The 11,079-nt window shown below is 41.6% G+C and overlaps 1 protein-coding gene across 1 annotated transcript; it reads right to left on the reverse strand.

Moving 5' to 3' along the window:
- Positions 1–626: 626 nt before the first annotated feature.
- On the reverse strand, positions 627–10,632 carry BTF3L4 (basic transcription factor 3 like 4). Its single transcript, XM_056355292.1, has 6 exons — positions 10,486–10,632; positions 9,198–9,261; positions 8,192–8,305; positions 5,557–5,758; positions 4,062–4,121; positions 627–3,142 (listed from the first exon to the last, which is right to left on the reverse strand). Exons 2-6 carry the CDS (start codon positions 9,249–9,251, stop codon positions 3,096–3,098), a joined length of 477 nt encoding a protein of 158 aa, XP_056211267.1. The 5' UTR covers positions 9,252–9,261; positions 10,486–10,632; the 3' UTR covers positions 627–3,095.
- Between the last annotated feature and the right edge of the window lie 447 nt (positions 10,633–11,079).

Below are 11,079 nucleotides of genomic sequence, written 5' to 3' on the forward strand. Positions count from 1 at the left end.
CCTTACTGGGGCTCAGCACCAAGCCTCCAGCGTTACTGACTGTACTGTAATCCCTGCCACCCATCATACATGAGGTTGGTTTGTTGGTTTTTGGTTGGTTTTTTTTCCACAGAGCAAGCGCACCACAACTGCACGTTTTCACAGATGCTCTCGCCCGAGAGAAGCCAGCCAGTCCCAAGGCTCCCATCCATTAGGATGGGAACCACACAGAACTCCCAGGAGTCCAGGCAGGAAGATTAGCATTTTCAGTCTTCCACATTTGCCAAGTTCTCAATTCTTTGGTCTTCACTGATTCAGCTTTCATTCTCCCACATACAACCCAAGAGATGTTTCAATTCGCCTTCTGCTCTATCTTCCTAATTTGCAAAGCACTGCCAAGTTCTTTAACATGTCAACAGTGTTTCAGCACGAAGTGATAAGCTCAAGGGCTTCACAAGTACCGTGGTTACCATGCTTCAAGCCAAGCAAAGAACATTTTAACATTCACCTTTACATGGGGAGTTTTTATTGTACCAATGCTCCCCAAAACTACTTTTAGTAACTTTGCAATTCCATCAGCATGTACAAACAGTTTCCAGTTGCATCATGAATAAATACGAAGAAAAAGAGCTTTTCCCACAACAGCCTTGATGGGTTACTTTTAATTAAAATCAGTTTAATGATTGATAAGCTCTAGTATTTCCAGCAGCAAATGATAAGTGGTTGACTGTTTCCAGATACAGTGAAAAAACTGAAGATAATATAACTACATAAGCTAGCATAGTTAGTTTACTGGTTGTCAAACATAGGAAAGACTGAGTTTAGCATGTCAATTGTCATGACCAAGAGCAAAAATTAAACAAGTATTCTGTAGGAACCTGAAAGTTCAGCTATATAAACTCACGGAATCATTGTTTCCAATGCTTACTCTTCATCTCTCACGTAATACCTCTGCTGTACTTCCTACATCAGAAATCCATGAGCACAGATTTTCAGTATCTGGTTAGTATTTAGGGGGAGGGGATGTCCTATACATAAACTCAATACAGTTGCTACTTCAAAACGTTCTTCATTCATGCCCCTTAAGCAAACGAAGAACACTGCAAATACCTGTTTCCTAGTATCCTTCGTTTGCTCTTTGAGCACGCGGAGGCAGCAAAAGGCTGTTCAGTGTACCTGTGTGCACATGAATGAAGTCACCTCTTCCTTATAACCAAACCAAACACATCTGCAGCCAACTTGAGATTAGCCACATAACAAACCAAAGTTTCATTCTGCAGGGAACTCACTCATTCACTGCAGGGAAAAATAAGATTGTGTGTATACGGGAGTGTAAAATCCTAAAGCCCTAACAGGACCCTCGCTAGGGCTACCTGTATCTGCCTCAGTGTCAGCAAGGACGTAGTGCCATTGCAAACAGCTGCTGCATCCATCTGTTGTTCCCCAGCTAGTGCTGGTGGGAGGAGAGACAACACACAAGAGGGAGCATTTCCTCTTTTGTACTGTTATTTTATTTTTGTAGTAAGATCCATGTAGTATATAAAATATAACAGGAAAAAGTGAACAAAGCCTATAAAATAAACTGAGCTCAGATGACAAACCACTACAGCTCTGCTTTCGTGGTTTTATGATGTTACCAGAACTCATGTACTGTTTACCTTGTACTTCTACAGTTCTCTAGCATATGAACCTACATAAAAAGCTGATATGTTCCAATTAAGCCATAGTTAAGTGACAGATGTAGAGGAAAAAATGGCTTTAAGCCACAGCTGCCCCTGACACAGGTTGCAATGATGTCTAGCTATACCATAATGCACACTACATCAAGAACCTTTAAAAAGCCTCTGAGAAAATGGATTCACATTAAGCATTTTAAAGAAAGGTCATAAATACTGCACTGTACCAACAGTACCTCCCAATATCCTCCTTACGCCTAAGGCGCATTTGTGGTTTTTAAGAAGCTACTACATAGATGACACCAAACCTAGAGGTAGGTTATAGGCAAAGGTAAGTTACAGGCAAAAAAAAAATATTATCCCTTTAGAGCTAGTCATTGCACAAACTGCCCCGCAGAAGGCAAGGCAAAGTGTCAACAACTCTCTCCTCCCACCTTAAACATTGCTCACACGGTGCATTTAATTCCTAGTGCCATAAGAATGACAACGGATCATCAGCTGCCTGTAAATGCAGTCATGCCAAGAGAACAGCTTGAAGTTATTCAAGCAAAAATCTGTTACTGTGCAAAACTGGTGCACTGGACTGTTACCAATGAGACCTCCAAGTTCAGGAAGTGACCTGATGGTAGAGAACCAAGGTGTCTGTTTTCCTTTTGACATGGGAAATACTCTACTTAATTAACAGGAGAACATACTGCTAAGCCTACATGGAAGGAGTCAAACATCAGCTTGTCTCAAAAGGTTAAGAGACAAGAAGAAAAAAAAAATAAAAAGAAAAAAAGTTAAGAAAGGTTAAAAAAAAGCACACTCTTCTGAGACCAAGTTTTCTTATTCAAAAAGTTAACGTACCAAAACAAGCAGGCACAACAGCTTGTCTATGGTATCATCTGGGATCAACACAGGGTTGATTAACAAGTATCACGTGTACATTTCAACAGGGATGAGAAACACATCTGCAAATACAATAGTTAACAGCAAATTAAACCCAAGTTTTAATGGTGTAATGCCTTCAGGTCACAAAATGTGGACAAAATTTTCATCTTAACTACCTTCTGTGCACTATTTGGTGATAATCAAAAGTAACAACGCTGAAGATTCATTTTATTTCTACTTCCAAAGGAAAAGGGGAAAAGGTTAAATAAGTGTTCTCCAATTTGTTCTCCACTATATGTACACCCACACACATACACACACGCACATGCACACACCCCTCTGAACTGCACTGACATTTCCTTTTGACCAAAAGAGTAGATCCTGGGAGTAAGTGCAAAATGCAAAATCAACTGACAGAAAATGCTGAACAAACAGCATCATAAAAATACAAAATATTTATATTACTGAACTATTAACAGATGATGTTCTCTGTTTCTTTAAAACTTTGGAACCACATAGCTGATTTCTTAAATCTAGTCCATGCCAGCTTCCAGAACTATTAATGTTTTAGTTAGCTTCATTCTTTGATGCTTCATCAAAGTTTTCTACGAGATCTGAAAGAGATTAAGATAGTTAATACAGTAATGCCCAGTAACATTATCTTCGTAAGTTTAATGAAAATGCATATATTATAGGAAAGGTTAAGTAGTTCTTAACTATATTCACGTACACCATTTCTTATGGGCAGATTTCGAAGGGCTTTTAGAAAATACAGTTTGTTTGAACATACACAAAGAACCAGAAATGCAGGAACACTCAGAAGAGCAGAAGTTCGAACACAAAGTGATTAAGATCTGATTTTCAGAGGTGCTACACTAGCTGCAGTTCAGTCTTGAGCCACCAGCATTCTTTAAAGAATGCCTGAAGTTAGGCGCCCATTAACTGCTGTACTCCTGGAAACAACAAAGTTTAGAGATCTGAAGTTTTCTGCAATATCACAAAGAAATAAACCAATGCCAGAGCACGAGGAATTGAACCTCAGGGTCCATCAGTTTGTTGTTTTAGCTAATATACCATACTGATGGATATAGTAGAATGTGGTGATCGACAAGGTGGTTATTAGTTTCACAAATTAAGAACTTGAAATATTTTTTATTGAGAAACTTTCAGACACTTACATAAGCGTTGTTTCTTCTACTAAAGAAATAAAAAAAAAACCACACAACTCCAGACTCTTGATTTAAAGACAAAGTCAACCTGATGACTATGCCAATCATGTCATTCTGCAGCCCTAAAACCCTATCTGGATATTTAGTTCACCTGTTCAACCTCCCTGAGAGTATTTTAATCTATTTTCAACTAAGAATCAAGCAATTTGCACAAAGTACATTTTTTTTTCAAAAGCTGGAATCCAAAATTGTATTTTAATGCTGCCTAGTATATGAAGCTTCCCTTAGCACGTGAGAAGTATAATCACATCAAGAGCTAAACATTTAGATTCATGCATTTAAATATAAGTGTGTATGTGCCTACCTGGGACATCATCATCTTCTTCATCAATATCTTCAGATTTTGGTGCTTTACTATCCAACACTATAAAGAGAAATTTGGTGCAAAGTTCTCATTATACAGAATTAGGGACAATCACACAACAAAATAAAAAACAGACGGGTGAAAGAAATTCATTTCCCCAACCCCCAGCAGTGACAAACACAGAAATGATTGGATATCAACAGTAAGCAAGCAGCCTGACCACATGGCCTACTTGCGAACATTCCTATACCAAAGTACCAGCACAGCCATTTTCAAACGCTACAAGGTATTAATGCAGAGCTAGCAAGAGACCAAATGATACAGAAAAAATGCAGTGTGACTAAATCTTCAAACTGAAGTCATGTGTTTCAATGCAACAATAATGTGGTACCAGTCAGGGACCAACATATCATATAACTCAACTATCAAAAGGCCACAACCGTAGGAAAAAGTACTTCTGTATCAAGGCTCCTGCATCAAACCTAGGCTTCTGTAAGTCATGGAACATGCTACAAGTAATCTAGAGAAATACAAGAACTTAAAAAAAATAAGAGAGTACTTCTCATTGGCCAGACTTCCTGTACTATCTAAAGAAAGCACAGTAAGTATCTATTGGTACCAAGGTTGTGTCAAACAAACATGCTGATGACAATCCATCGCCGTAAATTTTAAATGATATTTTACGTATTAGTAAAGGAGGAGAAAAACCCCTTCAATTAAACTCTGAACATGAAATACAGAAGAAATTGAAATGACTGATTTAGAAAGAATAACTATTCGTTGAAAACATCACAGGTGATGTATTTTTCAGTTCCAAATACAGACAATGGCAACATGTCCAGTTACAGTAGTTTTAATGGCCCTAAGTCTAAACTGAACTGTCCCCAGACTCAACTTTTAACTGTAAAATTACAGTATTATACCACATAAATATATACACACTCCCCAAGCTCCAATGGTTTTATATTAAGTAGAAAATAACCGTTTTTTTTAAATTTTGAATCAAATCCTTGATTTTGAGTTCATTTTTTAAAGTCATTGTAGTCACTGTTGAATTCCAAAGGGAATTATAGAACAGAAGATAAAGAACAGGTTTCTTTCTCCATATCCACAATAGAAATATGATTTGTATGAAGAAAACTGAATCAATTCTGTGACAAAAAGAACCTGTTGAATTTTTCCAAGTAAGAATGTCAACTCACTTTCTTAAGTATATTGTCATACACACCTGCGCACCTGGAATCACAGCATGTCTGATATAATTTTTTTTTTCATCCAGGTCTCCCTATATAGAATCTTGGAACAACAAAAAAAAAAACTGTTGTCCTGCGCTCCTCCTCCCTTGCTCCCATTTCCACAGCAGCAGCAAATAAATAAAAGTACATATGCTTTTGGTCACTTTTTAAGTAACGCACCTGTTGTTAACCTCTGGTTAAAACTTTTTATACTTCGTATGATCCTTAAATCAGCAATGAAAGATTCCAAGAAGACCTACCTTGTCTTGGGAATTGTTCAGCTAACTTCCGGAGACTTGTTAAGCTGTCAGCACCAAGCTGGCTTAAAATGCCTGGAAGCATTTCTGTGATCGGTTTAGCCTCTGCATGACCAGTAATTGCAAAAGTGTTAGCAGAGAGGGAAGCTTGAACCTTGGGGTTGTTGAAGTGAATAACTGTTCCATCATCTTTTATCATGTTCACCTGTTTAAATATATTAATAACATTTACCAAAATGTTGCAGCATCTTGTTGAACCACCATGATAAATTAATTCAAATCTAATTTAGAATATTAAAATTTTTAAAATTACAAAACTAGCATTCCTCCTAGAGAATAATATAACCATGGTAAGAGCATCTGGAACTACCACCACCTAAACTGGAAGTAAAATGTGAGTTAATTATAAGATACGGCTTCATACATAGTGTATGAAAATGTAGAATTTAAGAGCTGTAGCGCTTCACGAAACACCCTTATCTAAATGCTAAGTAATAAAAGTGCAAGGATTATATGTTCTACAGTTCATGTATATTTTTAACAAAGCCAGAAAACATACATAGGTTATTAGACTGCAAGGCAGAAATGAGTTAATGTCAAGAATGTCTAGGGGGGGAAAAAAAAAAACCAAAGCCAAAACCCAAACCTCTCAGCTTTGTGGTAACTCTTTACAAACTAAAAGCTCTAATAGAAAAGCCATGCCACATCAGTTTAAGACATCACAGTTCATGCGGATAGATGTGAAAGATCAGGAAAATGTTTCTGTTTCTGCAGCAGAATTGGCAAAGGCACAAGATTTACAATCTGGCCCACTTGCCAAAGCTGCCCAAGGCAAGGATGCTTCCTGCACATACATATACACACAGAACTGGAGGTTTATGTACCAGCTGCACTAGAACAGGCTTTTATGCCTTCCCAGTAATTTAATGATGACTCTTCTAAGACTAAGGACATCAGAGTGATCCTGCTGTCTTCCTCTTCCCTGGTGTTCTGAATCACCAAGAATTAAGTTTTACAGCCAGTACACCAGCCTGCTTTGCTCCTACTGTCAAAGTTTATACTGGCATTTTTGTACGGGTTTATCATGTTTTTTTAACTTAAAGTGAGACAGAATGGAAAGTTAAAAAGGTTTTTCTTCTGAGCATGGCTAAACTACAGTTATGCAGAAAATAATTTTGTCTGAAGAGGAAGACTGTTCTACCCATCCAAACAGTAGTAATAAACTTATGTGACAAAACTCCTAAGCATTATTTTTAGTAGAAGTTACAGGGAGAAAACAGGAATTTAGGAACTGAAGAATATAAAATACAAACACACATAAATTCTCAATCTTCACACAGCAGCAGAGATCAAAACCAAGTGTGTTGCTTTCCTGCAAAACTAAAGGCTGTCCTATCCTATGCACACAGGGAAATGGTGAAGGCTTCGAGCACAGCTGTCCTCTTAGAAACCTCTTAAAAATCACAGATGAGTTACTAATATTTGACTCAGCATTAATAGCCTCCCCAGACTCTTCTGTCTACACAAAGTTTACCAAAGTCAACTTGTGGCGACCTGAATACAGCAACATACTGCAATTATGTACCTAGCTATCAAGGCAGAAGCATGTAACATTATCTTGCTTTGTATCAAAACATTTAAAATCCTTACGAACCATGTCTGAATACAGATCTTATGCTTTGTGTAAAAAAAAAAAACAAACAACAAACCAACCACCCAGAAGAACCGTGTCTTCCTTTCAGTTCATATAGTTCAGTGTATACATATCAAGCTTAAGAAAACAGAGCAACTGAAGTGTTTCTGTAGCAGAGGTATGAAAACTTAAAGAGGCAAACCAGGCTTCTACACCGAAGCTGTATTTGCCTTTGCAAGAGAGGTATGCACCAAGTGACCTCTGAAGGCACCCTGCAACCCTGCGTAAATTAATCACAGATTAAATACTGTGCTTCTTTAACCAAGTACTACAGTAACATCAAGCTCATGATGAAGGAACACCTCCTCCCACACAAGCATCACTCTCTACAGTGTTCTGGAAAACGTAAGTGTATCAGTTTGTATTTCATCCATGTCAAATACAAGTAATCAAGGAACATCTGAAACCTTTATATTCCTACTTAACACAGAAGCTGGTTCTGCACAGTTTTTGCTGTGCTGTAAGAAATGTCACCTCCTGTGACTACCACAAACAATTCTGGCAATTTTCATGCAGTGAAAGGACCTAATTTCAGTAAGACTGGCAAGTTCTTACTCCAGGTATTTTTAAGGGTTTTTTTATATTATGTACCACACAACTCTGCTTTAGACATGCCTGTTTACTGATGTGTGTGTTCACTGTTCTCTTTATGAACGTAATGACCTACTCTAAAGTCAAGAATCAAGTTTTGTTCTGCAATGAATGCAAGACACATGTGTGACAAACAGCTTACTAGCTCCTGTAACCACTGCCTGGCCAGCAGAACTTTCTCCTTTCTTTAGGTATGTATGCATTAATGTGAATGAGGCAATAATCACATAACTTTACCAGTCAGTACCCAGACCAAAGTTTTTGCAGGGAAAGCTGTTGTTAAAAAAACCCTACACTGACAACAAAAGGATACAGTGAATTTACTTTCAAACAGGAAACACTTTATCACTATACCTCTTCAATGCCAGCAATGTTATTTACTGCCAGTTTTTTGAGGGAACTCTGAAGTTTTTTGTCATCAGCTGTAGCTGTTCTGTGCACTACCTTCTTCTTTCTGCGAGCTGTTCCCTACAAAAGAACCAAGAGACAACAGTCAGTTAAGCTCAAAATCTCACAACACTGTAATTTTGGAAGTCCTATCGCGCTCTTAGCAACCTATCTCTCAAAGTATGAGAAAGCTCAGTAGTCGAAAATGCTTCTCAACTTATTCCCCCTCACAGTTTTAGCTGTCAGTCTCAATTTTAAGTTTTTTCTTAAGTGCAAAAGACCAAAAGGACACAAAACAGCAGCAGTATTTTCCCTTCCTACAAGCCAGATTATAAAAATACTATTTACTCTAAACCATATATAAGAAACTTCCACCAAGAACTTTATTTTCCCAAAATGAAGCACAAATACAGTGATTTTAAAAGGTCACTTCTGTAACCAAGTAATTAACATTTTTAAACTATTCCACAGACAGCAATATTGGAATTCCTACTCTGCAAACTTCTGCACAACCCCACCCACAGTACTGAACAGACTACAGGCTTTTTTTTTTTTTGGTCATATTAGCTACCTGCTGGCTCACAAAAAAGAAAACAGCTCAGTGCAGAGTCAGGTAAGCCCTGGAGCAGGCACAAAGGGAGGAACTTCCCAACAGGGAGAAGAGAAAGGCAGAACTGGAACAACCAACAGGTAAGCTTAGCTTGAGCTCTCACAGGTCGCAACAAGTCACTGAATTAAAGAGAAAGCTTACACATTGGAAACTGCTCATCTAGCAGTTATGAACTGAAAGAAAATTGCATTTCAGGTAGCACTACTACAATCCCAATCACACAAAAACTGTGTATTTCAAGCCCCAGAAGTGTATTTTTTTCCCCTCCTATGAACTAAAGCCTAAATTTTGAAAAATTTCAGAGATGTTTCTCCTTCAACTTTTAAGTCACAGAAAACAGTAAATCTCTGATGCTTTTCTTACCTTTCCTCCTATTCGGACCTGCGCTTGAAGCTTGGCCAATTTTTCCTGGTTCATAGTGCTGCGTCTAAAGAATAAGAATGTGACACAAGCACAAGTTAACCATCAAAATATCAACAAAAATTTCTCAGTCCATTTTAAAAGTACTCTTAAAATTGCAGTGGTTTTTTAAACTTACAGTAAATTCACAAAAACAGCGCATCAAGCAAATACATGTAACAAAAAGCTTTACAGATAGACCACCTAAATAACACAAAATGGTCCAGTAGCAGCCTGTTTAGCTGAAGCGCTCATACCATGAAGAAGCTAATCAAAAGCACATTGCATTTTGCATCCGTCTGAGGTACTAACTGCAAATTTCCAAGCATGCCAGTTTACCGTTGGCACCATTTGACAGAGCTACTGATTCAGAACAGACCCAAATGTACATGTACCGCACTAACTGCTTCTAGGAAAACACCATTACCTTTAAGAGAGCCCAGGGAGAGACTCAGGGCTACGTTACTTTGAAGACTACTGCCAAATAACGAATCTCTGATACTTTTAACTAGTAAGCCAGGTCTGAACTCAGTGAGGTTCACATCTTGATAGATTTCTCATATGAGCCTCTGGCAGCTATTAATCCAATTGAATGACTGGGAAATTAAGTCAATTGGACTCCCCGACGGGTCAGGTGGGCCCTTTAAAGGAAGGGCTTTAAAGGAAGACCTGAAAATCTAATGGAGGGAAGAACACCCCAAACCTTCCAACACAAGGAAGGAACTTCGCTCCTCTGCCCTAGTGAGTCTTTAGTGATTCCCTGAATGAACGGGGAACCCCCTCGGCATTTGCATTGTGCCGGGGAAGCGACGAGGCGGAGACGGGGCTGCCCGCGAGGCACCGGCACCGCCGGGGGGTCGCCACACGAACAGGGCCTCCGCCGGCGAGGCGTGACGAGGGGCTCAGCCGGCAGGGCGGCTCGCTGGCCGCCCTCAAAAGCATGGGGAGCGGGAGGGAATCAAGGTCCCATCCCCCGGGAGCCAGAGCAACCCCGCCCGGCCGCGGCCGAGTCACGGGCCAGCCAAGCCAGGGCAGACGCCGCCTCACCCGCGCCTCGGCACAAGGCCTCGCTCCCCCGTCCTCTCCTCAGGGAAGGGCCGGCGCCCGCGGCCCCGCCACGGCCCAGCGCGGCGGACGGAGGCGGGACGGGTCCGAGCCGCCGCGGCGCCCCGCCCGCCCCGCGCCGGTAGGCGGCAGGGGAAGGGAGGGCCGCGCCGGCGGAGCGGTGCCGGCGGGCGGGGGAAAGTCTCACCTGCGTCCGGCGGATCCTCCGCAGCCCAACACGCGGTGAGAACAAGATGGCGGCCAAGGAAGGAAAGAGAGGCGCACAGAGAAAGGAAGCTTCGCGCCACGTGACGGCGCCAGCCCGCCCGTGGATTGGCGGCGCCGCGGGGGCACATTAGCATAGCAGCAGGGGCGGGGCGCGGGGAGGCGTGCGCGCGGCGCGCGAGGCCCCCCGGGAGCTGTAGTCTGCGGGGATTGGCAGGGACCGATGTCCCAGGGCAGTGGCAGATGTCCCAGGGAAGGGCCAGTGCCCCAGGGCGGGCAGGGACCGATGTCCCAGGGCAGTGGCAGATGTCCCAGGGAAGGGCCAGTGCCCCAGGGCGGGCAGGGACCGATGTCCCAGGGCAGTGGCAGATGTCCCAGGGAAGGGCCAGTGCCCCAGGGCGGGCAGGGACCGATGTCCCAGGGCAGTGGCAGATGTCCCAGGGAAGGGCCAGTGCCCCAGGACGAGCAGGGACCGACGTCCCAGGGCAGTGGCAGATGTCCCAGGGAAGGGCCAGTGCCCCAGGGCGGGCAGGGACCGATGTCCCAGGGCAGTGGCAGATGTCCCAGGGAAGGGCCA

Source organism: Falco biarmicus, chromosome 11, assembly GCF_023638135.1.
Source record: "Falco biarmicus isolate bFalBia1 chromosome 11, bFalBia1.pri, whole genome shotgun sequence".
NCBI lineage: Eukaryota > Metazoa > Chordata > Aves > Falconiformes > Falconidae > Falco > Falco biarmicus.